Source organism: Erigeron canadensis, chromosome 9 (assembly GCF_010389155.1).
Source record: "Erigeron canadensis isolate Cc75 chromosome 9, C_canadensis_v1, whole genome shotgun sequence".
Classification (NCBI taxonomy): Eukaryota; Viridiplantae; Streptophyta; class Magnoliopsida; order Asterales; family Asteraceae; genus Erigeron; species Erigeron canadensis.
The window spans coordinates 32,056,942-32,084,643 of NC_057769.1; the positions used below are offsets into that span (position 1 = coordinate 32,056,942).

At 33.0% G+C, this 27,702-nt stretch overlaps 4 protein-coding genes across 7 annotated transcripts; 3 read left to right on the forward strand and 1 right to left on the reverse strand.

Annotated features, from left to right (window-relative positions):
• The first annotated feature begins 4,563 nt into the window (after window positions 1-4,563).
• On the forward strand, window positions 4,564-6,450 carry LOC122583053 (secoisolariciresinol dehydrogenase-like). Its single transcript, XM_043755494.1, has 2 exons — window positions 4,564-4,655; window positions 5,590-6,450. The coding sequence occupies exons 1-2, from the start codon at window positions 4,636-4,638 to the stop codon at window positions 6,380-6,382; spliced, it is 813 nt and encodes a 270-aa protein (XP_043611429.1). The 5' UTR covers window positions 4,564-4,635; the 3' UTR covers window positions 6,383-6,450.
• A 1,434-nt stretch (window positions 6,451-7,884) lies between these two features.
• LOC122581941 (secoisolariciresinol dehydrogenase-like) lies at window positions 7,885-9,220 on the forward strand. Its single transcript, XM_043754268.1, has 2 exons — window positions 7,885-7,980; window positions 8,293-9,220. The coding sequence occupies exons 1-2, from the start codon at window positions 7,961-7,963 to the stop codon at window positions 9,080-9,082; spliced, it is 810 nt and encodes a 269-aa protein (XP_043610203.1). The 5' UTR covers window positions 7,885-7,960; the 3' UTR covers window positions 9,083-9,220.
• Window positions 9,221-10,625: 1,405 nt separating this feature from the next.
• Window positions 10,626-14,321, reverse strand: LOC122581933 (MTOR-associated protein MEAK7). Of its 2 annotated transcripts, none has more exons than XM_043754256.1 (8): window positions 14,197-14,321; window positions 14,007-14,109; window positions 13,810-13,914; window positions 13,291-13,376; window positions 12,711-12,952; window positions 12,409-12,589; window positions 12,074-12,257; window positions 10,626-11,209 (listed from the first exon to the last, which is right to left on the reverse strand). In XM_043754256.1, exons 1-8 carry the CDS (start codon window positions 14,250-14,252, stop codon window positions 10,904-10,906), a joined length of 1,263 nt encoding a protein of 420 aa, XP_043610191.1. In that variant the 5' UTR covers window positions 14,253-14,321; the 3' UTR covers window positions 10,626-10,903. The 2 variants fall into 2 exon arrangements, with proteins under 2 accessions (XP_043610191.1, XP_043610193.1); XM_043754258.1 differs by having other exon boundaries at window positions 12,711-12,949; window positions 14,197-14,320.
• A 4,748-nt stretch (window positions 14,322-19,069) lies between these two features.
• Window positions 19,070-26,972, forward strand: LOC122582096. 3 transcript variants are annotated; one of them, XR_006321096.1, is made up of 5 exons: window positions 19,070-19,177; window positions 19,458-19,645; window positions 22,437-22,620; window positions 25,023-25,079; window positions 26,769-26,972. XR_006321096.1 is itself a non-coding variant. In XM_043754454.1 (4 exons), the coding sequence occupies exons 2-3, from the start codon at window positions 19,484-19,486 to the stop codon at window positions 22,599-22,601; spliced, it is 327 nt and encodes a 108-aa protein (XP_043610389.1). In that variant the 5' UTR covers window positions 19,070-19,177; window positions 19,458-19,483; the 3' UTR covers window positions 22,602-22,620; window positions 25,023-25,378. The 3 variants fall into 3 exon arrangements, 1 of the variants encoding a protein (XP_043610389.1); XR_006321097.1 differs by lacking the exon at window positions 26,769-26,972 and adding an exon at window positions 26,662-26,680; XM_043754454.1 differs by lacking the exon at window positions 26,769-26,972 and having other exon boundaries at window positions 25,023-25,378.
• Window positions 26,973-27,702: the final 730 nt, after the last annotated feature.

A 27,702-nucleotide genomic window follows, 5' to 3' on the forward strand; every position in this document is an offset into this window, starting at 1 on the left:
TAGAAAACCAAAATCATTTGATTCGGTTTTTGTTCGGTTCGGTTTCTCGGTTTTTCGGGTTCGGTTTGGATCGGTTTTGGTTTTTTTTTTCGGTTTTTTTAATAAATTTTTGTTTTTAAAGTTTTATTTATATATTATGATATAAATTTAACTTTCAATTGTTAAGAAAAAAAATATGATATAAAAACTCAAATACAAAGAAGCTTTTTATTTACTTATTATATTTTTTAGGTGTTAAAATTTGTATAACTTTTACAAAACGATTTGTTTTTACTACACGTTTTTATTAAAAATATACAATTTGTATAGATTTGTACAATAAAAAGATAAAATAAATTAACATATTTCTAAATTATAAGTAATAAATATAAATGTAATGTGATATAAAAATAAAATAAGTTAAAATATATTTAGTTCCGGTTCGGTTCGGTTTTTATCGGTTTTTTGGCATATGAAACCGAAAACCGAACCAATCCGTTCGGTTTTTAGAAAACAAAAACCAAACCAATGGATTTCATTCGGTTTTCAGTTTTTTCGGTTTGGTTTTGTCAGTTTTTTTCGGTTATGGATTTTTCGGTTTGGTTTTTATTCACCCCTAATTGTTACTACAAAAGGGGCTGCTTGAAAATGAAAATTAGTCAACTTTAGAAATAAAATTTTTGTAAGCTAGTATCGCTAAAAACTAAAAAGTACTCTTATGTGGCACGAGTTAGGTACCCGTGCAATGCGACGACGGTGGCGTGGCTACGGTGGCGGTAGTAGAGTGATTATTAATGTAAAGGTAATTGATGTAAAAGGATGTAGTGTGGTTATTTCAAGGGTTAAATGATGTATGTTGTAAATAAATTTCATTAAGAGTATTATTATAGGTAATTTTTAAATTAGTGAAAATGGAGAGAAATAATTTGGATAGATATGGTTGAAAAATATTTTAGGAAATTTTGGGTAGATGTAGTATGTGAGTTGAAAATGTGTTAAAAATTAAGTGTAATTTAGGTATTTTAAAAGTATAAAGTTAAAAATAGGAAAGTGATAGTTTGTTTTATAAAGGAGTATAGATAACTTTAATATCCATTTGCCATCAATAATGCGAGTATATATGTTTTACATATTCTGCTAGACAATATCAAATCACAAATCCTAAAGACTATGAATAATGTATATCAAGACAATATCAAATCACAAATCCTAAAGACTATGAATAATGTATATCAAAATTTGGTTAACGTAATTACGGAAAGAAAGATAAATAATATCAAGAAAGAAGAAAAAAACTTAGTACTGAAATTCCAAGGTGGATTTTGACTTTTGAGTATCTGCTAATGTTGAGGAGCAAAAAAATTTACGAGTGCCGTAAACATGAAAATAGAAGTCTCTAAGGCCTTTCCCAACCCACACCTCTTTCTCACCTTGTTCTCACTGCCACGTTAGTGTCACATCATCTTTTTCTCATTTCATATTTTAGAAAATATCCTTACCAACCCTACTTCTTTTTCACTTCTTTCTCAAATATTGTATTATTTTTTACTAAAAAAGAAAAGGTGCTCCCGTGAATAAAATAATATGGTACTCGTTTTCTAACTCTTTCTCGTGAGAAAATTCCAACCTTTTTTCTCCAGAAAATGGCTCCAGAAAAAATGCATGCTAATGGCTTTCTCAGAAAACACATGAGAAAAAGGGTAAGAAAACTTACGTTGGAGGGCCTAAGTCGCAAGTCCCTCACGGGCCCCACCTCATCTTATTGGGCCGGTTAATTGGCAATGTTTGAAAAGAATATGGGCTGGTATCCATTGAGGAGTTACCGAAAAGATGGGCCAAACCAAATTAAGAGGCATTACTCTATTGCCCATGTTGCACACTTGCACACGTCCCGCCGAAAAGATCAGCGGTTTTATTAAACACGGTCGACCGGTTGAATCGTGTACATCTATATCTATAAATCTATAATCTTAATCTGTAAAACTTTTATAAATTAATAATGTTAGAGACCGAGATTCTTTATAAATTTATCAAGATATTATTATATCGATAAATTAATAAATTATCAATTTAAATATATTCATATATGACTTTCAAAATTTCCTTTTTCAATTTCCATTTTCAATTTATGTTCACACATTAAATTAAATGAATTTGTCAAGTACATTGTTTTAAATTAGGAGAGTGATAAATCTACAACAAGATTTTGCCATCTACAACAATGGACGTTTTATACAGTTGTACACTGTGCAGTATAATATGAACGTTTGTTGTAGATAGCAAAAAGTTGATGTAGATATATCATTCCTCTTTGAATTAAAGATAGTTCAATGTACGAGAAGATAATGCTTGAACTTTTAAATGAGATGAGAATATTTTAAGATAAACTCAATATAGATTCCAAGTTCCAAAGAAAACAAGTTACTATAAATTCAATTTTACTAGACAATGTTAAAATTTAGAAATATTTAACGAATTATTAATTTATAGTTTTATTGAGACTAATATATTTACATTGGGGTTTCAAAAAAGTTATTATCTTATTGATTGGAGTCCAATTTTGTATTGGGACAAGACAAATTATTAATTTTATCGAGGTTATTAATTTATCGAGTATTAAATTATAGATGTTTTACTGTATCTATAGTTTATATCTATAAACATTTATAAAACATTGATTGTATTCTTTAGTTTTGGTTAATGAAGAAAGGAAAGAAAATGGAAGGGGAACAAATCAGTCCAATTTTGAGAGAAAAGATGTTGGAGCAATTTACTGTAACTTTCTCTCTTTCTCCTCCCCTCTCATCTCCTTTCCATTTTATAAAAAATCTTAAAAATGCATTTTATAAATTTTTCCTTCCCATTCATTTTCTTTCTTCATTAAAAACTCTTAACAATACAGTGAATATTGTCCTTTTATTTTTAGAAATTAAGCACCTTTTTCATATTCTCATAATACCCCTAAGCATATTTTTTCTTCCTAAAATACCCCTATTTAAAAGTAAAACTCTTATATACCCCCCTTTCCCCATTCTCTCTAATCATAACACACTTTCATCGACCTTCTATCACCCACCGCTATCGCCCTCCTTCTCCGCCGCCTCCCTTGATCTCCACCACTGTCCTTCATCTCCACAATCGCTGCAACACGCGGATACTATGTTCGTCTTATTGAAAAACAATTTGTCATCTTTTGGTAACTCAAACAGTTTAAACCTTCGCCGTTTACCTTTTGTAATCTTACGACTTACAAACACTATCCTACACTAACATGGTATTCGCATAATACGACGGCGGTGGTCATGGTGGCTACTATAGGTGGTGATGACAGAATATTGAATGACAGATTGTTGTAATGCAATTGTAAAGGTAAGAGTTTAGAGTGTAAATTAATTTATTAAAGACAAATTGAATAATTTTTTATGAGTTGGAAAAGTTTATTAAGGGCAACTAAGTCATCTCTGATGCCCCCATTTGATTTTAACTATTTTTAAAACGAAAGATGAAATAGAATTTTTATAAAATAGCATAAATATCTAAGCTTAATTAGAACTTTTATGAAATAAAATTTTAACTTGTTTTGATTTCTTATATCTCAAAATTAGTAAGTAAAGGTTTACAGTTACACAATATTTTTCTCTAAATATTATTATGTAAGTTTAGGTGGGAAGATACAAAAATACTTTTAGGGGGATGGAGCATCGGGCGGGCTTTGAGCGGGTTGGGTCTCAGATAGTTCATAAGCCGCTGGAATGTGTTGGAGGGTTAAACAAGCAACGATCAAATGACCGTTGCCCCCTTTTTCATTAAAAAAATTTTCCTCTATTTTCACCTATAAATACACAAATTTTTAACCAAAATAAATCACCAAATTTATATTTTTCCATATCACCACATACTATACTTTCACATTTCATGAATCCAAGAAGAGCAAAAAATGTTGCTGGCAACTCACGATCTTGTGGACGAGGCGGCGATCGACCTCAAGTTCGAAGGCAACCGCAACTTCAACATCAAAACGTCCCCCGGTTAATCATTCAACACAATCAACTTATTATCGTCCCGCACTACCGATTTCTCAACCTCACTATACTCACTCGAGTTCTTAACCTATGTATTATCCTCCTCCGATCCCGTAATAAGTTGTAAATATTTAAATGGTGAGATTTAAGATAATTGAAAAAATGGAAGTTATGACTCTTCCGCTTTAAAGATATATGTAATTATTGTAAGTTTAGGTAGGAACATACAGAAATGCGGCTATAATTTTGGGTAGAAAACCAAACCAAATCAAACAAAATCTTGTATTTTCACGAATCATGTACGTACTTGTGGGTTGGAGGGATATGAAATTGATATGAAAACAATTAATAATATATTCAACCTTGTATTTATCTATAAATGTGAACTTAGGCCATAAGCCCACAAGTATCGTCAACATTTGTGGCAACTTGTGCATCTTTCGTGGTGCCCATTACTAGACACATTCTCTATGTAAAGTTGGGTCCCAATGGTATGTTATCAAATAGACAATTTCCATCGACTTATAAAATATGGACTATTACTATTCTTTGTTCTAATTTCTTCACCCAAAAAGGAAATTTCTCTTCACTCTTGTAGCCACATTTTATACAATTCATTGTGTTTCGGATTTCAATGACGACCACTACCAAGAGGTCCGTGGTTTTATTGGTTTGAGTTTTGCCTAATATATATATATATATATATGGAATAATATGATATTTCTGTTTTAAAATGATGTGTTCTTGATTTCTATTAGCATTTGCAATTGTTTAAGTTTTTATGAAAGAAGTAATGATAAAACATGTCTAAAAGAAAGACCTATATTAGTTTAATTGATTAGATCGATGATTGACATATGGATTATGATTTTTCTCTAATTACCTCATCTTAATAATGTATCATTGTTAATTATATATCGTTTTTATCATAATTTTAAGTCTAGCTCGCACATCTATAGTTAGGCCTATCAATAAATTCGATCTCTGTTATCTGAGTAACCATTGAGCCATCATATATTCATATGTACCGCAATTTATGCTTCATTTAGTTATATAAAAGGTGCACTGGCAATTGTACGTATAGACGGTATAGGTCTTAACTCTTAATACGAAAACCTTTTTTTTTTTTCTTTAACTTTCCTAGAATATATGTATCCACCCAATTCATGCATGGTGGCAATTGTGTCGGTATGGGGCAAAGGGATATGGTGGCAGGCTATTGTTTACCTTAAATTTAAAAATTAGTTTCATGTAAAATAAAGGTATAATGGTAAATTTGTTATTTGAGAAATGCTAAATGCAACCCTACTAAAGATTTAACGTGCATAAAAAACGTGTACTTTCTATATTAAAAGTCCACCTCCTGAATTTTATGGTATATACCGGCTGTATTTAGGAAACCTCTTATACATATATTAGTTTTAAGAATTAATTAGGATCAAAGTCACCATCGTTTTGTTTATATCTTAACAAATAATACTAGTAGAGATAAGCAAATAGATAAAGTGCGATTTTGTATTTGCTTATATCTCGATGTAGCATAATTAATTTATAAAATTTTCTGAATGTTGTTTACAAATTTCTATAGACTAGAAGGAAAGGTAGCAATAATAACCGGTGGCGCAAGTGGAATTGGGGAGTGTACCGCGATTCTCTTTGCTGATCATGGAGCAAAAATAGTTATAGCCGACATCCAAGACCAACTTGGTCAGTCCGTTTGCGAGGCCATAGGCCCCGCAAACTCCATATACGTCCGTTGTGATGTAACCAACGAAGAGGATGTAAAAAAAGTTGTAGACACCGCAATCTCCACTTACGGGAAACTTGATATCATGTTTTGCAATGCAGGGATAGTAGATCCTAACAAGGCACGTATCGTCGATATTGAAAAAACAGACTTTGAGCGTGTGCTTAATGTCAATGTGACTGGCGTGTTTCTTGGCATGAAACACGCTGCTAGAGTTATGGTTCCAGCACGATCAGGCTCAATAATATCAATGGCTAGTCTTGCTTCAAATATTGGTGGTGCGGCTTCACATGCTTACACTTGTTCAAAGCATGCTGTAGCCGGCTTAACCAAGAACCTAGCAGTAGAGCTTGGGCAATCTGGGATTCGAGTCAATTGTTTGTCACCTTATGCAATGGTCACACCATTAGCCAGTAGTTTCATGGGGCTTGAAGCGGAAGCTCTTGTGGATTTACTGAGCTCACGCGCTAACCTTAGAGGTGTGACGCTCACTACGTATGATGTTGCCAATGGGGCTCTTTTTCTAGCTAGTGACGAGGCTAAGTACATTAGTGGACAGAATATGTCTATTGATGGTGGATTGAGCATCGTTAATCCATCATTCGACATGTTTAAGTATCCACGGGATCTTTAAATTTGAAAATGTTTTTTTTTCTTTTTCTTTTTGTTGTTCAAAAAAATAATATGAATTTGAATTTTTAATCTAAGTAGTTTAAATTGCATAAATAAAGGCTACAATACAAATAACTAATCAAGATGCATAGTATTCATAAAATAAGTACCGATAGGTACTCATACAGTCATACAATCCAGCATCGCACAAAGCCATGGCATCCTGCATATAGCCATGAATCGTGAGTTCATAAATACGTGAAGTGGACACCACAATCTTTAAATTCAAAAAGTTTTCTTAAAATATGAGATTTTGCCGTTAACAGCCTCCTATATGAGGCCAACCGTTAAATTAAAAAGCTGGTTTGCCAGGTTTTGAATCTATCAATTGGACGAATTGATATTTCGTTTGCTAATATATGTTCGGTTACATACATATATATGTTTTATTTGTAACAATAATCTATATCAAAAGATAACATCTATACTTTTTTAACTTTTTAAATCTAAATCATGTCAACTTTTTCATTTTTGTGTGATGTTGGATATGAAGTATAATGTTTCTAACCATATGATTATCTATCTGTGTTCATTTCTATTGGATTCATTCATGAATATAGACGAATGAACTTAGATATGGTTTCATGTTCGACCTCCTTTCTTGGCAAGCATTAAACAGAAACTACATGAACAGTCATATATTCGACCTCCTTTCTTGCTTTATTGGTGTAATTGGGTTCCTCTGAGAGTATCTATTCATGCTTGGCGGGCGGAGTTAAACAGACTTCCGATTCTAACTGCTCTTCAATCTCGTAATGTTTCGCTTGCTTCTGTTCGATGTCCAATCGGTGGTGAGTTTGATGAGACTTCAGACCATCTGTTTGTCTCATGTATTTTTACACAAGGGATCTGGCAGGATATTGCCCACTGGTGTCGTTTTCCGCCCATCTTTCCACTTAGGGTTCGGGATTTGCTGGAAGCCCATAGTGTTTGGAGGGGGATAACACGTTGGCGTAAACTTATACATGGTGTTATTCTTATGGCCATTTGGACCGTTTGGCTGTCAAGGAATCGATTACTATTCGAAGGGAAATGAGTGAATAGGACCTGTATGTTCAACGAGGTCCAAGCATTGAGTTTTCTTTGGATCAAATCAAGGGCTAAGTTTGCTACTCTTACTTGGAAAGACTGGAAGACTTTTAATATCTCACCCATTTGTGTTTAGTATAACTTATTTTGGTGTTTGCCCTTGGGTGTGTCTTTTTCAATGTTTGGTGTTTCAATGTAAATGTATTTTGTTGGTTCTAGCTTCCCGCTAGGACTGTGATTATAAATATTTTCGTTGGCCGTTAAAAAAAAGTAAAAATATCGTTTCATGTTCATTTATTTGTTTGTAAACTCTTTATCACGGATGAACATGAAAAGGACTAAGTTTGTGTTCGTTGTGTCCTACAGAGCCCTATCCAAAAGTAACCACCACCACTAGAAGAAGATTAGGTTCTCTATATATATAGCAAAAATATAGTCCACAAATATCCACATAAACTGTTAACATTTTTGTTTCTTAGTCACTTCAATCATTCGTGTTCTTCGAAGCCAAATGGCAACCACTACAAGAAGGTTATCCTTTACTAGCATACAAGTTTTTGAATTGTTGTCTTTATTATACTTTGTGTTATAATGAGTTATAAACATATCCTTCTTTCTGTAAAACTTGAGTGAAAATGAAGATGTTTTTGGAAGAGAACTAATTTTCGAAAAAACTTAAGTGGGAGATAACTAATATTGGAAGATGTTTTTGGATGTCAATTAATATAACTTAATAACCCTCCTTCTAGCAACTTGCTAGTACTAATATATTACCTTGAGTTTTACATTTGTTTGCATCTCTTAATAAATTGATTATGATGTTATTTGTACATGGTAATATAGGTTAGAGGGAAAGGTAGCAGTAATAACAGGAGCAGCAAGTGGTATTGGGGAGTGTACAGCAAAACTCTTTGCTGAACATGGTGCAAAAATAGTCATCGCAGACATACAAGACCAACCTGGTCAAGCTGTTTGTGAGGCCATAGGCTCATCAAACTCGATATATGTCCATTGTGATGTAACCAACGAAGATGATGTAAAAAATGCGGTAGATCTTGCAGTTTCCACCTATGGTAAACTCGATATCATGTTTTGTAACGCAGGGATCATGGGTCCTGGCAAGGAACGAATCATGGACAATGAAAAGATAGACTTTGAACGAGTACTTAGTGTAAACATCACAGGCGTTTTTCTAGGCATGAAACATGCTGCTAGGGTTATGGTACCAGCACGAGCTGGCACGATATTATCAACATCTAGTATTTCTTCAGGTATTGGTGGTGTAACCCCACATGCTTACACTTGTGCAAAGCATGCGGTGGTTGGACTCACCAAGAATTTAGCAGTAGAGCTTGGGCAATTTGGCATTCGGGTAAATTGCATGTCACCTTATGGGATAGCCACACCCCAGGCCACAGGCTTCCTTGGGCTGGATGTTAAGGCTGTGGAAAATAAGATGAACACGCTAGCTAACCTTAAGGGCGTGACGTGTGAAACAGATGATGTTGCTAAAGCCGCCCTTTTCTTGGTAAGCGATGAGGCAAAGTACATTAGCGGGCAAAACTTATTTATTGATGGTGGATTCAGCATTTTTAATTCATCATGGAACATGTTCCAACACCCTCAAAATTAATCCTTAACTTATACTTACGGATTTTAATCTTATATAGTACACACAAGGGTACAAGAAAGTGATGTAAACCATCTTTTGAATTTATACTTATGTCTAAATTGATCATGTCTAATAATTTTAGTGTATTGTTGATGGTTATTCTTCTAGTTCTGCAAACCAACATATAAACACATTGAACTCTTTAAGGGCTAATTAAGATTTCCAGACTGAGTATTCAAGAGACCAAACCTGAACTGAAACTTCGAAAATACAATGTCAAAACTGAACTACATTTCCATATACGAACGCCAATATTAACTTAATTCTCCTACTAAATTTTACGGATCCACCTAGATTCGAGTCTTGATAAATTTTCTTGGGTTATGCTTCTAACTAATCTTCAAATAGACCTCAACATAAGGTCGGTTCTGGCTATCTATCAGCACACTTGTAAAAATTAAAGGTGCATGTGATGATGAACATACCACACCATAGGTTCAAGACATGGTCTCGTCCAATTTAAAGAATTCAAATTCCCAGGTGGATTGACAATTTGGAAGTTTAGTTGTTGAAAATTAAGAACATATCAACTTTTCATCAGAATGGCTGGATATCCCATCAAATTAAAGGCTTGTCTCAAGTTATCTAATGCTATAATTGACTCGCCTATTACTGTCATATGGTCCTTTTATGCATGAACGCTAAATATAACCAAGAATTGCCAACACATGCTGTCTACCAGTAATGCGAACTAGTACTAACCGCTAGTCAACATATTTCATTGCAGTCTTTAAGTATCACTGAAGTATCGGGGTTTTTTTTATTTTTATTTTTTGAAAGGCCTGAAGTATCGATTTAAGTAGTCATATTGTAGGCTTATCTATAGATTCTTTATAACTATATGTCGCCGAAGTATGTAAAAATAGATAATCGATCCCCACTGAGCAAGAATGTATCTTTTGCCATTTACAACACAAAAGTCTTATATAACATCGAATGTCTACTTATTATCTTTCCTCGTCTCCTCTTTTGAATAATCTTGATATCTTCATTTATACAGTAGTATCTTTCTTAGTAGGATTTTTAAAAAGTCGAGTTAAAATGATATATCATTACTTAGAAAGAAATATTAACAAATATGCAAGATAACAGGAAAGATAAATACCATTGAAGTTAAAAGTAGACACGGAAAGGAAAATGGATTTCGTACCTGGAGAATCTTCTATTAAGTTGATAAGGTAGAGTGTGCTGAAGGAGTATGCGAAGGATGATCCCGGGATTCCCAGGTGTTTAGTTATTATGTAAGAGATAGGACCAGCCTAGTTGTGGACACCGGGACCAGCCTAGTTGTGGAGTATGCGAAGGATGATCCCGGGATTCCCAGGTGTTTAGTTATTATGCCAGAACAACTTACAAAATGCAATGGCAAGGACAGTTCAGGTCATGCAATCAGACTTCTCATGCCATGAAAGCATATACCAGACGGGCCACATACACATAGTGGAGGCTGCACCAAGCCACCAACTATTCGCCTTATTTCACAAAATTACAAAAGAGAAAGAAAGAAAAAACAATACAGATTCTTTTACTTGATTCACATATAACATTCACACAGGGAAAAGCTTCAATGCGACAATATACTCATTCAGCAACATCTAATAAGTTTTTAGGGATCACTGACACCAGACCACTAGTCATCAAGTTTGCTATGTTGTCCTTTAAATAGATGGGTTCATCAAAATCTCAACTCAAGTTGCTCCACCAGGCTGAGAAACACCATACACTTTATAGTATCCAACAAGATTGGGCACTATAAACTGGGTTTCTTACGCTTCCGAACAATCAGTTGCTTGAGTTTGCTAACCCAACCAGATTCAGCATATTACGGTCTTCTTTAAATCTGTCCAGCACAGTACCTTTGATTCCGTCTTGCTTTTCTTGTTGACCTCCCTTTGGTACAACTCCCCAACATTCTATCACTTCAGGGTATATGTGGTTGTTTTTTGACAAGCAAGGATTGTTGAAGGTGGGCCCGGTGAATGTATGACCATTATCAAAGTTTGATGATATGAATAGGTTGAAGTGACTTGTACGTCCACCAAAACCAATGCCATTAGGGATGCTATCTGAACTGAAGTTTACTGCACACTGTAGGCGGCAGAATTCAAACCATCAGTCGGCAGAAGCATAAAAGAATAGGAAGCTGAAGTAATCAGAACTTAAAAAATCACTGGCAATATAATTTTTCTTCTATTTCATGTATTAAAGGACATCGACTTGCATCCAAAAAGAGAATGCACAAAAAGAAAATTATAACTTTGTCCATTGCACTAAAAGTGCAATGTTTGATTCCATACAGTTTAAGAAGATAAATGAACTATCGTCAGAGATTATGAATATACCTAGGTGAAGGCTTAACAAAAGATTTCTTTGGAATCCCAATCAATAACATCAACTTCCTAAAATTCAGAGGTGCCAATATCAAGGACTTTACATATGAGCAAGTCAATTTGAGTTATATATTATCTCAAAGATTTTAGTTACTAATGTTTCACAAACGAACAAAGGAATGTTTGCATATTAATCAAACCTGACGCGACCCAATTCTACATGTAATTAAATTGACCAATTCTAGTTTCAACCTTACCCTCTAGACCTGGTACCCAATCCATACATCATGCCAGATCTAAAATGAGCACCAGAGAGTTTGTATTGAAAAACTTCCCCAAAAAGGACATGTTTCCCTGAAATGGACACATTGGAACTTCCGTGACACTTCCAAAAGGTAAAGTGCTAAAAAAATTTGAAGGCTTTATCATGATTCAAAATCGATGTAAAAGGTGCAACACGCTCATGTGAAATTGAAAAGAAGACGGCTTCATGAATTAATAGGTACAAGGCTTATCGGTTCAAAAGGTCTCTCATGTACCTATTTAGCTATAGTTAGAACTTGATGGGAACCTTACTATTGTAGAGCATGTTATTAGTAACATAAGTAAAAAATAAACTTACCCATTGTATGTTGTTGTTAGCACCTGTAGGTCGATATATAGATGCTGTAGGATATAGCTGAAATAGGAAGGTCTTCATGTCCCCATAAAAGTCAGCATGCCTCTCCCATGGCTGAGAAGCATAACCTCCATATATGTAGCCTTCCTTGTCCTTTATAATCAACACGGTTGGGCCTTCAGCATTTCTGCGGGTCAATTAAAACAAGCAATTGGCAGATAAGAAAAATCACTATTGCACTCATACCAAATTTACAAGATATATTGTCGTTTCTACTTATATTTTTGGCTATCAGATGTTTATGTTTAGAAATTAATGGGATGAAGTAAGCTACCCACGAAATATTGCCCAAGAACGTGTTGAAACTTAGTCCATTAAATGCACTATGATACATGAGTTTCCATTCATCCAATTCTTGATGTGAAAGAGCTCCTCCTATGTGCCAAGCATACTCCTCCTTCAATAGCAGCATACTAGAATCGATGTCATCTTGATACACCAAATGAGGAACTTGAGTATCTGTTCCACACATAATGCACACAACAATGGTGATATATTAGTAAAGAGATCAACCAACATTCCTAAATTATCGGAACATTATAAACAGTAGATAACAACATAATCTTCGGATTATAAATACCTGACGTTGGCTTCAACAAGGTTACAAGAAACTTTCTGGCAGATGGAATAAGGCGACACCAGTTTCTGAAATCTTCAAAAGACATACTTTTTTCAGAACTTCCTTCATTATCCTTTGTAAATTTGGAAGCATCAAGGAATATGCTAATCGACTTGGGGTCAGACACCGATGAGGGTTCAGATTTTTTTACAGGTAATACATTATCAAGTATTTCACTTATAACAGCTTCCAAGTCAGACCTGCTGGTCAAGACAACACTATAAGAAATTTCTAAAAGAAAAGAGCACTCTGGCATACTTACTATTAGCAGCCATTATTGGCCTATCTGACTACGTGCAACGTAAATATATAAATTCGAATACTTCGGTGACATTACATTAAAGAAACTAATCGGCCACATAAGATTGAAGCGCATTATGTATACAAATACAAAAATTAATTCAATACTTAAGCATTCAAAATTAACGAAAGGTCAAGTTTGGAGGTTGCAGACATCCAAAGAACTTCCCAGTCACTAAAGTGTAAACAGTTACTCAAAATATATTCACATTATAACATGATAATACATTAATCCATTTACCTCACTAAATTGCCATCACCATCAACATCACATAGTTGATACAGAAATTCATCAATCTCGTCTCTAGTTCCTTTTTCGTAAGTCCCCTGGATTATAAACCAATGTATAAAGTATTACCTAATCATTTTATAACTAGTTATTATTATAGGTCAAGTGTTCCTTAAATGCATTGAACGTTACCTGTAAACCTATCGTATGTATCCATACATACTTTAAAACCTACAATTATATGCATCTAACTTTCCATTATTTCTATTGCATATATCTAACCTGTTAAACATTTAAACCAGTGGTGTGCCACCGGTTTAGATCACCTAACAACCAAGATATATACAATAGGAATAATTGAAAGTTCGATGCATAAAATAGCAGATTTTAAAGTACGTATGGATGCACGCGATACATTTACGGGTAATGTTCGATGCATTTAAGAAACACGTAACCCTATATGATTATAAAAAATAATAATACAAATACTATATATACAACACTAAATAAATATGGGAGTGAAAGAGTTACTTTAGCAATAATAAGGTCTTGGAAGGTAAGTTTGTCGTCTTTTCGGTTTTGTGAAACTAAATCATAGAGTCTATCAGCTAAAGGTCCTTTGATTCCAGTATAAGCCTATGAACAATTAAAATAACATAGTTAATAATAATAATAATAATAATTCATAAATGTTATAAAAAAAAAATGAAAAATAGAATATAGTAAACCTTGAATACGGAGATGGAGATGTAATGACCTTCGGATTGAGATTGAGCGGCGAGAGATTCGAATAAGGATTTGAGGTCGCTGAGTTCTTTCTCAGAAAAAGATCTGTGAATTAATTATATAAAAAAATAGTATATAAAATTTAGTTGGCATAGAATGATTGAAAGAATGAAAAAGGTAAAAGTGAGATACCTGATGGCGGAAGTGAAACGAGGATTGGCGCCCTCTGGTGATTGAGCGTTGCCCATAGTTTGATTGCTGATTCTTTTTCTACGCTTAATGGAATGTGTTCCTTTTATTTTATATTTTTATTTTTATAAAAGGGAGGATGATTTGGCTTTTCAGTGTGTGAAACGGTGTTTTTCAGTTTTCTGGTAAGATTTAAAATTCTCATTAAAATAGTATATTAAATAACAAATAGACAGAAGGGCAACAAGCTACGAGTTAACCCTTTGCATCACAAATCCAAAATGTTTAAAAGTAATATTCATAGACGTTGACATCCTAATGTTATTGTGTACAAACTTTCGGATCGCCTCAAGTGCAATAAAACTAAAGGTATTAAATGGTATAAATACGTATTGGTAGTCCAGACACGTATTCTTGTGTTTGCATGTAGCAATTTTTAAAACAGCATGACCCGACGTGAAAGTATCGCATCTTAAGTTCACAAGAGGGGAGACCCCTGTTAGATCCACATATGTGTGTTTCCCCTCATCCATCCAAAGACCAAAAGGTGAGCTGGTCTAAGTGTTGATCTTCCTTCCAACAGGTTGGTCAAAAAATTAATTGACGTTTCTTTCTTAGTAAAAATCAAAGCCCACCTGAAAATGTGAAAAAGAACATCCATAACCAAATCGTGTCATTATTTAAACCTCAGGAGCTCTCGACATTATACTGCATGCTCCATAAAAGAATCTAAACACACCTTGCTACAAACAAGGCATGTCTCGTCAACAAAAAGTAAGGGATCTTTAAGGATTATTTGAAAATAGTATGATACCCCACATGTGATATATGTTACTCTAACCCATTTATAGGCAAGGACAAAGTCTTAAGCATGTAGTGCATGTAAACATTTAAAGATAACTTTTTATCTACTGATTATGTCAAAGTAAACCTCTATATCTTAGACAACTTTACTAAAAAGGGCACGCCAATGCATATTGGGCTTTAGATGGGCATTGTCCTTTAAGTGAAGCCGCCAAAGTCAAAGCTTGAATCATGGCACAAAGACAGGACAAAGCACAATCATAATTAGAATCCATACAACATTTAAAATTTAGAATTGATAATAACTCATTATGTTCATCTGTTGTGAGAAACTTATATATAAATTTAAAATTTAGAATTGATAATAATTCGGTATGGTAAAGAATTGTAAGAAGGATGAAAGTAACACTTTTTTATTGGTTTTAGCCTTTTGGGTTTCAACATCGGCAATGTATGAGGAGATTAATTTAGACGTGTTGTATTCCTATTTAAAGTATATAGTTTGCTTACAGGTTATTTTTAAGAGAGATTTGGATCCATGCGACAAACATATTTTGAGTATATGTTATGATTTTTTAAATTATAGAGGTTTTTGATCAAGTGATTAACTTAACATCCTCTATCTTTGAATATCGGAGTTCCTTATTATTTTGACAAGAAATGAAACACCTCCATACTATTTTGCCCATAATGCATCACTTCTAAAATCAAAGAAAGTTACATATTTTGGTATTTTTAGGGGTTTTTAGGATTGCGTTCAAAAGATTATGCGTTTAAAAATTATATTTTGAAAAAACATGTTTCAATTTACTTTCCTAAAACTGCGTTCTCAATATGAAAATACGAGATGGGTACCCGTGCAATGCGGCGGCGGTGGCGGCAACGGGTGGTGCTAACGATGTGGTTATTAATCTAAACGTAATTGACGTAAGTAGTAGTATAGTTATTTTATGGTTAAGGGATGTATCTTTTGTAAATAACTTTATTAAGATTATTATAAAGATATTATGTGAAAATAATTAAAATTAATTAATAAAAGAGATAGATAGTTTAGATAAATATGAGTGTAAAATATTTTAGAAATATATATTGGGTAGATTTAGTATGTGATTTAGAAATGTGTTGAAAATTAAAGGTATTTTGGGTATTTTAAAGGTAGAGAGTTGAAAAGAAGGGAGGGTAGTTTGTTTATTAATATAGTGTGTTAACGATGTGGTTATTAATCTAAACGTAATTAACATATGTAGTAGTTTAGTTATTTTTATGGTTAAGGGGTGTATCTTTTGTAAATAACTTTATTAAGAATATTATAGAGATATATTATGTGGAAATATTTAAAATTAATTAATAAAAGAGATAGTTGTGATAAATATGAGTGTAAAATATTTTAGGGATATATTGGGTAGATTTGGTGTGTGAGTTAGGAATGTGTTAAAAATTAAGGGTATTTTGAGTATTTTAAAGTTAGAGAATTGAAAAGAATGGAGGGTAGTTTGTTTATTAACGAGATGGGTACCCGCACAATGCGACGGCGGTAGCGGCAACAGGTGGTGCTAGTGGCGGTAGTAGTAACGATGTGGTTATTAATCTAAAAGTAATTGACGTAAATGGTAGTGTAATTATTTTATGGTTAAGGGATGTATCTTTTGTAAATAACTTTATTAAGAATATTATAGAGATATTAGGTGGAAATATTTAAATTAATTTATAATAGAGATAGATAGTTTGAATAAATATGGTGTATAATGTTTTAGGGATATATTGGGAAGATTTAGTGTGTGAGTTATAAATGTGTTGAAAATTAAGGGTATGTTGGGTATTTTAAAGATAGAGAGTTAAAAAAAGAAAGAGTAGTTTGTTTATTAATATAGTATAGATATAGTATAAATAGATAATCACTTATTTTGTCAAACGCATCTATAATATAACTAAAAGAGAGAGTTGTGGTACACTTGACACCCCTAATCCCCCTCCTTTAGCTTAATCTTCCATCCTTATTAATCTTTTAATTTTTTAATATTAATCTAAATTAATTTACACTTTTTGGTTTTTCAATCACCAATTTACACTTTAACCCCAATCTAAAACAATTAATTTACACTTTTTTTTTCCCGCCACCAATTTATACTTTAACCCAATTTAAAAATAATTAATTTACACTTTTGATTTTTCATCACCAATTTGCACCTTAACCCAATCTGAAGATAATTAATTATACTTTTTGGTTTTCCAACACCAATTTACACTTAAAAATATTTAATTTACACTTTTTGGTTTTTTATCACCAATTTATAATTTCTCCCAGTTTAAAAATAATTATTTTACACTTTTCGTTTTTATTGGTAATATATAATATAACTCACGTGCGACAACAAAAAAAGATGCTACGATCAACTATAAAAGGGTTTTTCTTTTTATATACTTTGCACATAATTAATCATTATTATTTTTTAACATTGAATTCTTATGTTATTTTTATTGTTATTTCTTTTAATTTAATTTGAGGTTCGTTATGGCTTTTTATTTAACAACGAAAAATATGACCACATTAGTTCATCTTGAAGATCTTAAGTCAACACATGTTAACCATCATTTACGACTCCGTGTTGTGCATGTATGGACTGTTTCGGAGTGAAACAACCAGAAGAAAATCAAAACGTTCAAGATGGTCTTTGTTGATGAATTGGTATGTATTTTTCAAATTATATAGTTTACACTTTTAAAATATAAGAAACTGTAAATTTTTTATTTAACTAAAGTTGAAAAAAAAGGGTAAACTGAAATCAATATTTATATGGAGTTAATTTTCGTATGTTTCTTCTTTAACTTTCGTATTGATTAAGTTGTGATATGTGACTTAACTAATCTAAATATTATATATTAAATTTTGTATTTGTAACATATATTAACTCTTAGGATTTACGATTATATCTTTCTATAACATTTTAGATATAAAGTCTAAATTTGACGCAGCCACGCAGTGAACATAAAGCGAACTATTCTTTCGCCTTTTACTAAAATCTAAATTTGCTATGAATATGTTTCTGATTACTTTAATATATTGACTTTGATTATTTTGATATCCTTTTGAAAGTAGCTCATTAATTGTGTGTATTTAAGATTTATGATTATATCTTTCTATAAACTTTTAGATAAAAAATTGAATTTTGCTATGAGTAATATTATGATTACTTTAATATATCGACTATGATTATTTTGAATCTGTTTTGAAACTAGCTCATTAATGGTGTCATTTTTTAGCCGCTGTTATTCTATCTAGGGAAAATACTACATATTGAGATGATGTTGAATATTTTAGTATGATTATTTAGCATGGTGAAACAATTCATTATTTTAGTTTGTGAATGACAAAGATACTTCAGATCTTATGAAAAAACATGATATCAGTTTTAAATAATACCTTTAGATAAAATCCTTCGGTTCACGTTATGTTTAGGATTTAACACAACCGGAGATGGCTTTGCAAGATTTTGGCTCGACTTTTTTTTTTTTTTTTTATCAACAGTTTGTTTTCCTATCTTTCTTGCATTAGCCGATAAAATCATTTGATCGACGTTTGGTGTCCTTGGTTGGGTTCCTTTTTTATCCTAAATGATTTTCTTGGATCTGTATGCAAAGATGTTTATTCGATTCTTATGGTTAATTTGTTTGAGGTTTATTTTTTAAAATTAGATTAAATACATAGAAACACACTAACAGAACTTACCAGTTTTTTCCATGTTTTTTTGATATTTGCAGGACACTATCATACATGGCTCGGTCAATGATGAATGGACGAAAAATTTTGAAAATATTTTGACCGATGGAGTGGCTATTCAGCTAACAAAATTCTAAGTTGATTTCAGTTATCTACTTAATATATTCGAATTCTAATTTTTTAGCTTTGATTAATATATTTAAGACTGGGTAGAACACTAGTTTTTCAATAAATCAGATACGAGTAATATAATCTTCGTCTGAAATGTATTATTATTATTTTTTAATTTTCATTGGCGATTTTGTCTATAGATAATCCTCTTTTTATGTTGTTGATCATCTAAAATAGGAAAAAGCAAACACTCCTCACCACAACAGCTTCTTGTCGGCTTAACAAACAAAACATCGCCCCCAAACATTTTCACAACAAGCACACTTGTTGACCATCTTGGATCCACATCAGGTAATCTCATTCCTTCCAATTTTTTTATTTTTATCTTTTACTTTTCTCAGTTCAATCTTTCTAATTTTATCCACATTCACCACACCACATATATTCATTACTAGACATTTAATTAAGAGAATCATTAGGGTTTACAAACATCTATATCTATCATCTATGTATATATATGATGTTATTATATGCTGTTTTTTAAGAATTTGTGGACTTGCTATCATGCTATGGATTAATTAGTCATATGTTTGTGTACAAAAATGTGTAAAAAAATGTTTTTTTTAAGCAGGGTGAATAGAGCGAGGTGATTCGGTGATGTCGAGGCCGATTTTATTGGTTTCGTTGCTATTGTTTTTGGTTTTCACTTCTCAGTTTGAGTGGAACCAACACATTGTAAATGAGGTCGAAGCTAGGCCGGTTGCGATTTCACAAAAACAACAGTATTTGTTAGATAGGGAAGAATCTGTTAAAGAGAAGGTAAGTTTCCGAATTTTTTTGTATCTGATTTTGATAAGTTTGTAGTGTTATTTAGTATGATATGTAACGTATATACGTATAAAAACCTAAGGTTTAATCCCCGTAGATTACGACTTTGGGGCCAACCTTGAATTGTGTAGCCCAGTTGGTTCTGTAGGAGATGAATTTTGCGAATATGGTGTTGTTTCCCGATTGGGTTGGCATTCATTATTCGTGTAGAAAGTATGTTCCTTTCTGAATTATTGTAAATTTAGGTTTTTGTCATTGGGCAGCTACATGTAAAACAAGTTTCAATAAGTTTTGCCGTTAATCAGATGTGTTAAGTGTAAGTGCATGCTATATGTCAACAAATGAATTTAATAATATCTACTGATATGCATGATTATTTGTCAATGGTAGACTGGTAGTAGTAATAGGATAACTAAGTTGCTACACAAAGTAAGAAGATTCTAGCTTTACTTTATACTACTGTTAGATTTTAGTGGGACATGAGCTACTAGGCTTAGTTGGTGCCTGGTGGTGGATGAGGGACTATTATAAGCAATCTTTTTTTTCGAAATGAACATACTTATTATATAAATATATAGAGCCGAGCCAAGCCTAACCCAGCCCGGTTTGTGGTGGATGAGCTACTAGACTTGGTTGGTGGTGGATGAGGCTCATAAAATCGCAGTGTGAAACACATTCTAACCAAGCCAAAGCCAGTTTCTTCTGATGGCATTAAGCGCAAATATCTTAATTCCAACCTTGCCTTAAATGATAGATCTGGCCATGGCCCGAGGGAGCCTGCCTTAAGAGTTATTATATTGCATCCAGCCTGCCCACCCCCACTCCTAAGTTTGCAGTTCAAAGTAGACTGAAGATTTCAATAGCAAGTGTAATGACTTGTTTACCACAATTCTAGGTCTTCTACATTACGTTTTATATTTTAACTTATGGTAGTTCCGTAGTTCCAAAACAGTAGCTGATGTATCCTAGAGGTTGCCTATGAGTGGACAAACCAGTTAATGGTATATCATGTCATATCATTTTTTCATTTAGCTCACTATCTGCTTTCACATTGGTCATCCTAAAGTTTACGTCGTCTCAGCCGTCATATATGATTATGGCATCAGCGCTCTTACTCATCTCAGCCATCATATAATAACAAAAATACACAATAAAACCGATTGTCAGAAAAAGAATGGGTCTTTCTGCTATGTGCTGTGTTCTCTACAATAAGGCTAACTTAGGTACTAGTGATTTCTATTTCTATCTAAGTTCATTCTTTGTTATGAATTATGATACTCCAGGATATGCTACCTGTCAATGTAGCACATCAGTACACTAAATTTTGATGCATAAGTCATAATTTGACTGTAATTCGAATGGGACGGATTACACAAGTCAGATATGGAGTTTTGATCAAGCTAGCAAAATGGCATACAGATATGTACGAGTTACTACTGAGGTTTTTAATCTGGAGTAATAGGAGTAAGTATCCTCATTTGAAGATATATGGACTGAACTAGAATTTAATCCTATAGTAAGACTATCATTATCCGTTAAATTGGTAAAAGTTTGAAGCTAAATGGCAACATAGGTTTCCCCTGTCAGTATACAATGAGTATTGAGGTCCTCTATGGAGTTAAAACTGTCACTAATTTTGCGCTTATGGCTCAACCTGTGAAGGTAAAAGTAGTAACTTCTAAGGAGTATATTTGTACACGTGTATGCATGGTCATATTCATGTAATTGAGTATTCGGTGCTAGGCTTTGAATGCTCAAGTCTAAAGGATATAAGAAGTTATGGATTTCTTTCTATTTAGGTTGGAACTAAAGGAATTCTATCAATATTTTCGTGTTTTTGCTTTTCCAAATTGCCTCCTATTGTTTGGTATTCAATTCTTCTTGATCTGGTGTGCATTTCCTGGCTTCTGGCTGTTTCTCATGCATAATTAATTACTGGTTAGATTTTTTATTTTATTTTTTGCTTGTGTTACAGTGTTTATGAACGGATGCATTCTCTTGCATTAATATTTCTTTCCTGTATATTAGTTAGATTAAAGACTCAAGATGAAGTTGTTAAATTGTTGGAGTTTTGATATGATTCATAATCGCATAGTCAAGGGTAGCAATAATTGCATAACTAAGAGGCAATCTGAAATACGTAGTATCATGTTGTTCTCAATACTAAGATTAGCTTTTAGTGAGACTTTGGGTAACTAGGCTTAGTTGGTGGAGTTGGAACTATCGTCACAGTATACCTATGTTTGTGTGCTTAAACACCCTCATTTGGTGAGAGCTTCTTAAAGATTTATAAAGCAACGATCAGGTGATACTGGTGTCTACTGGCAATTCTTGTCCCTTCGAGTAGATATGGTGTTTAATTCCTCAGTAGGTCTGTACTTACAACACCAGTTGGAAAGGTATATTAGTAACTTGTAAGTAGTATATGCATACATGTTTATGTATAGATATATCGTCTTACGTATATTTGATATTATAAATGTTGAAATATAAGACCCATAGCTCTTCGCCGATAAAGGGTTATAGAAATAAGAGTTTTTTTTTTTTTTATCATAACTTCAGTGGTCACTTTCCCCTGTAGCCCAGACTGTCAAATCTTCATCTGGCTTAGATAGTAACAACAATAAGTGCATGTGTTGGGCACTCCAAATTTAATCAGTGAGGACAAATTAGCAAACGGTGTCTGGTAGTGCTTTTAGTTATTAGTTATATCATAAAGCGACCATTCTTCTGAAATTGTGTGCATTTCAGCTACTTATTACACATTATCTTGCCGATGCAGATTATCCTATCGCAAGAGAAGCATATTCAGAAACTAAAATCACTTGTGCAGAGTCTTGAGGAGCAGTTGTCAGCATGCAAGGGCAAAGATGAGTTTGTGAATGACACTACGGGATCTTTGACCGAGATACTAAATGAACTAAATCATCACAAAATCATGGAGTAATCACCATTGCTTTCTTTCTGTAAGTAATATTAATTTTTGAATTTAGCTTCACTCGCATTGCATGTTTTAATTGATCTAAATATACACCCTAACAGATGCCTAGATGACTAGATGTTAGTGTTTGATATATGAATTTTTATATAACCACGTTCAAGTAAATTGAATATTTTGCATAATAGCAATCATGTGAGCTCTATTTGCTAATATCCTGATAATATGATCAACAAAAACAGACATTCTTCAACAGCTGTGCATATCAAGTGTTTACCTCTTTTAAGTATAGTGGCTATGAGGCCTCATTGGTAGTGAACGTCCTTGTTGGGTCTTTGAGGGAGGGTTATGGTTTGGTCAATGGCTGTTAATTTTTTTAGTAAAATGACATTAAGAGAGAAATTTTAGAGAAGATCATTAACGTTTACAACAGATTTGAAACAGAAATAATCAAGTCTAGAAATTCTTGAGTGTACCAAAGATACCATAATGGATAGAGATTGCGTAAAAATTAAGACTCAATATTGATAAAGTGAAGTGAACCTTAATTAAACCCTTATCTTTACATACTTTGGAATGAGAACCTTCATTATAAAGAACTGAAGCCCTTGAACCAATTTTAGCCATAAAGAAGTTAGAGTATCAACGCCACATTCATGATAAGTATATTTTGAATGATAAGTCAATAGGAGAGACATTACTCTATGAGGCAACAAGCTAACAACCAAATAGGGTAAATTCTTTTAAGAGAAGATCATTAACGTTTACAACAGGTTGGAAACATAAATACTCAAGCCTAGAGATTCTTGAGTAAACCAAAGATACTAAGATGGACAATGATGCTTCAAAAATTAAGACTCAACTTCAATAAAGTTAAGGGAACCTTAATTAAACCCTTATCTTTACAGTCCTTGGGATTTAGCCCAACTCGATATTTAATGCCCCTTATGTCTTTCAGCCAAATGTTGGTCACGGGTTCGAAACCTTTGAAAGGCATATTTGGAAGTCCCTGCCAATGAGTTGGGGCATGGGGGTTTTCTCTAGCATTTAGCTGGTTTCCTCCAAAACGGTAGTGGGACTTCCACTGCCAGTCATACCCTCGGATTGACTGTGCTGGTGACGTGGTCGAAATCTACCGGACGATAAAGAGGCATGCCGTTGAGTCCAATCACTAATGTTAAAAAACAAAAAAAACCTTATCTTTACAAACTTTGGAACGAGAACCTTGATTATAAAGAACTGAAGCCCTTTAACGACTTTTAGCCATAAAGAAGTTAGAGTATTAACGCCACATTCATGCTTTTGCATGATAAGTCAATAGAAATTACATCACTCTATCAGGCAATAGTATGCATCATACTTATCCCCTTGGGCATGTTCATTTCTTTGTCTCAAGTTGCTTTGACGGTTTGATCAAATAATTGAAGTGTTTTGTCTTTACATTTTGGATGATGGTCTTGTAATTGGTTGTTATGAAGTGGATCTGTTGTATTAGGACCCGGGCCTTTGAATGTTGTCATCACTTGAAAGCCCTTGGGTTTGTAGTCTTTGATCTGCCATCTCTTCCATGGGATGTGTCTGCTAGATTGTCTCCATTAAAATCAAATTAAATATGTATTATCTTCTATTGTTTTTAAGTTGGATATACCCGACAACCTATACTTAAGGATTTTTTACCCGTTAGATTGTTACACATACTTCACTATGTAGTGGTAAATAATTCTTTTATGGGACCTTAAGTTTCTCACTATATCAGGTTGAAGCTTAACATTTTCCTCAAGTAATTGAAGTTTGTTAGAAGTCTCTGAGTCTTAACCTGGTCTTGACCAGTGAAATGCAATAACCTGTTTTTTTCCCATCAATAGTAAGCAACGACACGATACTAAATGCTAGTAAGTTTTTGTTACGGAAGACCTAAGATTGACAGATATTTTTACTTCCCATTGTTCCTACACTCTCAGTATTCCAAAATATGTTCCTCCTTTCGTGGTTCTTTAGGTAATACTGTTATCTAAAGTAGATTAACATCATACTCTAACCTGTTAATTAACATTAATTTCTGTCAAATACGAGAATCTGATGTTTGCTGTGCTACCAGCATCTGTGAACTCATCATTAAGTAAGTTTCTTGTTGATAGGCCATATTATGATACAAGCTTGCATATTATAGGTAAACAAACACCTTCAAACCCATTCTGTCATGTCCCTTCGTTAGATTTTACTTTTGATTATAAACCCAAGTGTAGTAGACTAGTAAATTGAATATCTTTGAAAGAATCTGAAATTTCTTGAGTGATTGAAACTTGAGAAATCTTCAAGTGGTTTATTATTGGCCCATTCTGTATGATGTGATAATACATCATTCTGTTTTCTATCACATTTTTCCATGTGGCTATTTTAATATTACCTAGTGGATTTGTGCCTAAACAGGTATTAATGGAGGAACGTTAGCTCTTTTCTGCTTGTAAACATGTACCTTTAAAGCAGGTTAGTCATCAAAACCATTATGAGCGTTAATTATATCAACGATATATCGTTGTTCTCATAAATTGTAATCTCAACAGTGCATTAGTATTAATAGTTGGCAGTGTGTCTGTGTCAAAGGGGTTTGAAGCTACATGTGCACATTCAACTCTCTAGCTTGAAACGACATCTTTCTTTGTAAAAAAACCAAATAGTATCCCAGGAAAAAAAGTTGCAAATTTTCAAAAGTTAAATGTATCCAAGATGTTTTTTAAGATGTTTCTAATCAAGTTTGGTAACACGTTACCATCATTATTTATTTATCTATCGTGATCACTAACATATCACTGTTGTATCTATATTGGACACTAATTAAGGATCATTTAATGAATACCTCTAACTTTTTTGTTTTTGTGTACTTTAAACTTTAAGACCACACTTTCACTTAAAGCAAAATCAACCAACAGTTCTTTGACATTACATGTAATTTATGCTTATAAACACCAATCCTCATAATTTAAAGGGCGATAAGATCGGTTCTCCGAAAGGTCAGAATCAAGTGTAACATCATTGTTATTATAAATCAATGATGCTTACCCAACTTGTGGATGTTGTAGATTTATCACGGTAGGGAAATGTTATTATTATACTCATTATTATTACGTAAGTGGTAGAATAGCTCCAACGTCACGATCCACTAAGGTTCAACTTGTTTATTCATGGCGATTAGTTTTTAGATATTAGATGAATACATGATTGCGGTGCATATTCTTTGTTTATCGTTACTACATTAGATGAATAGATAAAAGCTTTGAAGAAGGTCAAAGGGTACCCAACGTAAAATGAGGTTGATGAAAATTGATGGCAATTTTGTACTTTCTTACTTGAGTAGGCAAACCCTATTTTTGTTCTTTGTTTGGATCAAGGGGAGTTCTAGTGTAAGTATATGTATTGTCAGTGAGTGATAAAGTTACCTGAGATGTTTAAATAGAAGACAGAGCTCAGGTAAGGTCAGGTTAGCATCCTATAAGCGTCTGTGTTTGCTTTAACTTCCACCATATAGCTGGTATAGCTTTAACTTCCACATTAAGAGATACATACCTTATGGGAGAACATAATGGTCAAAATCTTAAACAACCAACATTTCATAATATAAAAATTGAAGTTTTCTTATGCACAAATATGAATGACAAAAGAGTTGGTCAATTGTTAGTAAATATTTGGTTTAGTGTATCATATATAGATATAGAGAGAAAATATAGATATTTTGTTAGTTATTGTAACTATGTTTTCTCCTACCTAAGATCCAGAGTTTGCATGTCATTATGATTATGTCCATGTGGTAATCTTATTATTTTCATCTCGAATGTTGTGCGTGATATCAATTTTATCAATAATAGTAACATTAATTTGGTTGATGTATGATCTATGCAAGTACTGTTGCGTATATACACTAGTCAAAATTGAGGTATCATTTAATGAAACATTTAATTTAAGCAGATAGCTTTAGATAAATAAATATATTGTATTTCTAGTCCAGTGTCAAATATGATAGTAATAATTACGTAGAATAAATTTGTTGACTAGATTAAAAACAAAGATGTAGTTTGTGATAGATGTCATGTTAAAGGAAAGAAGTTTGTGAATCACTAACGGATCATGGGACGGAATATCATGGTGTCACACGTAGCTCACTCGATCATATCTGAACAGGCAACAGGGAAACACGGTAGAAGGAAACCCATAAACATGGAGAAAATGGCTTTGGTAAGAATTGAACTATCTTCTTGATAGTATATTAGATTAGATATGATAATATACGAGTATTTTTTATTCGTTTCATAAAATTATCCAATAACCCATCTAGCATTATTTTTGTTTTAAGGTCATAGTTTTAAATACCAAAAATAAGTAAGAAACTTATTGGTTTTCTGTGGAATATAAAAGTAAAGTGTATATCATAGAAATAAAGTGGCTCATTTATACCGGAATTAATATCAATGTGACATTTAAAGGCTAAGAAGGAAAACGCAACATATTTGTTGTTAGATATCGTTGCTTGCTTTTAAGCACCATCAATTAAAGTTTATTTATTGATCTTTTATAATCATCCATACATTATTTTCTATGAAATATGATGCATAAATGACTTTCGGTTCAAGTGGTTAAGGTGAGGTAATGTAGGGATGTATGACAAAACTTTGAGGTTTCACGTTAAGCCATGGGGTTTTCTTATACCTATGGTGCAGTTTCCTTACGTGGGATGTGGAAATGATCAAGTGAGCCGTTAGTTATCTCAACTTGCCGTTGAAAATCAAAATATATAACACATACGTTATAAATATGAATCATAGGATAGCGGTAACTTAGTATCGGTAAAAATGTCACAGATAAAATATACTCTCTGTGTCAAACAGGCTCTTCTTAAAAGAGAGATGCCATTAATACATCAAATTGTTTATAAGAGCTGTATATCTATAAATTAAATAATCTATAATCTATACTTCTATAATTCTATATAAAAATTATACCCCCTTGTTGAAAAGTTTACATATTTGGGACATACAAAATTACCATTTTACCCATTAACTTACACAATCATTCCATTATCTTCTAAAAGATATGCAATATCTATATCTATACTTCT

What these genes read in the sequence shown, in the direction of transcription:
- LOC122583053 (XM_043755494.1), top strand. Translation starts at nt 4,636, where the DNA reads ATGACGACCACTACCAAGAG. An exon ending in ATGACGACCACTACCAAGAG is followed by an intron (nt 4,656 to 5,589) that starts GTCCGTGGTTTT and finishes AAATTTCTATAG; the next exon opens with ACTAGAAGGAAAGGTAGCAA.
- LOC122581941 (XM_043754268.1), top strand. Translation starts at nt 7,961, where the DNA reads ATGGCAACCACTACAAGAAG. An exon ending in ATGGCAACCACTACAAGAAG is followed by an intron (nt 7,981 to 8,292) that starts GTTATCCTTTAC and finishes ATGGTAATATAG; the next exon opens with GTTAGAGGGAAAGGTAGCAG.
- LOC122581933 (XM_043754256.1), bottom strand. Translation starts at nt 14,252, where the DNA reads ATGGGCAACGCTCAATCACCAGAGGGCGCCAATCCTCGTTTCACTTCC. An exon ending in CGTTTCACTTCCGCCATCAG is followed by an intron (nt 14,110 to 14,196) that starts GTATCTCACTTT and finishes ATTAATTCACAG; the next exon opens with ATCTTTTTCTGAGAAAGAAC. An exon ending in CTAACAACAACATACAATGG is followed by an intron (nt 11,210 to 12,073) that starts GTAAGTTTATTT and finishes TGCCGCCTACAG; the next exon opens with TGTGCAGTAAACTTCAGTTC.
- LOC122582096 (XM_043754454.1), top strand. Translation starts at nt 19,484, where the DNA reads ATGTCGAGGCCGATTTTATTGGTTTCGTTGCTATTGTTTTTGGTTTTC. An exon ending in AAGAATCTGTTAAAGAGAAG is followed by an intron (nt 19,646 to 22,436) that starts GTAAGTTTCCGA and finishes TTGCCGATGCAG; the next exon opens with ATTATCCTATCGCAAGAGAA.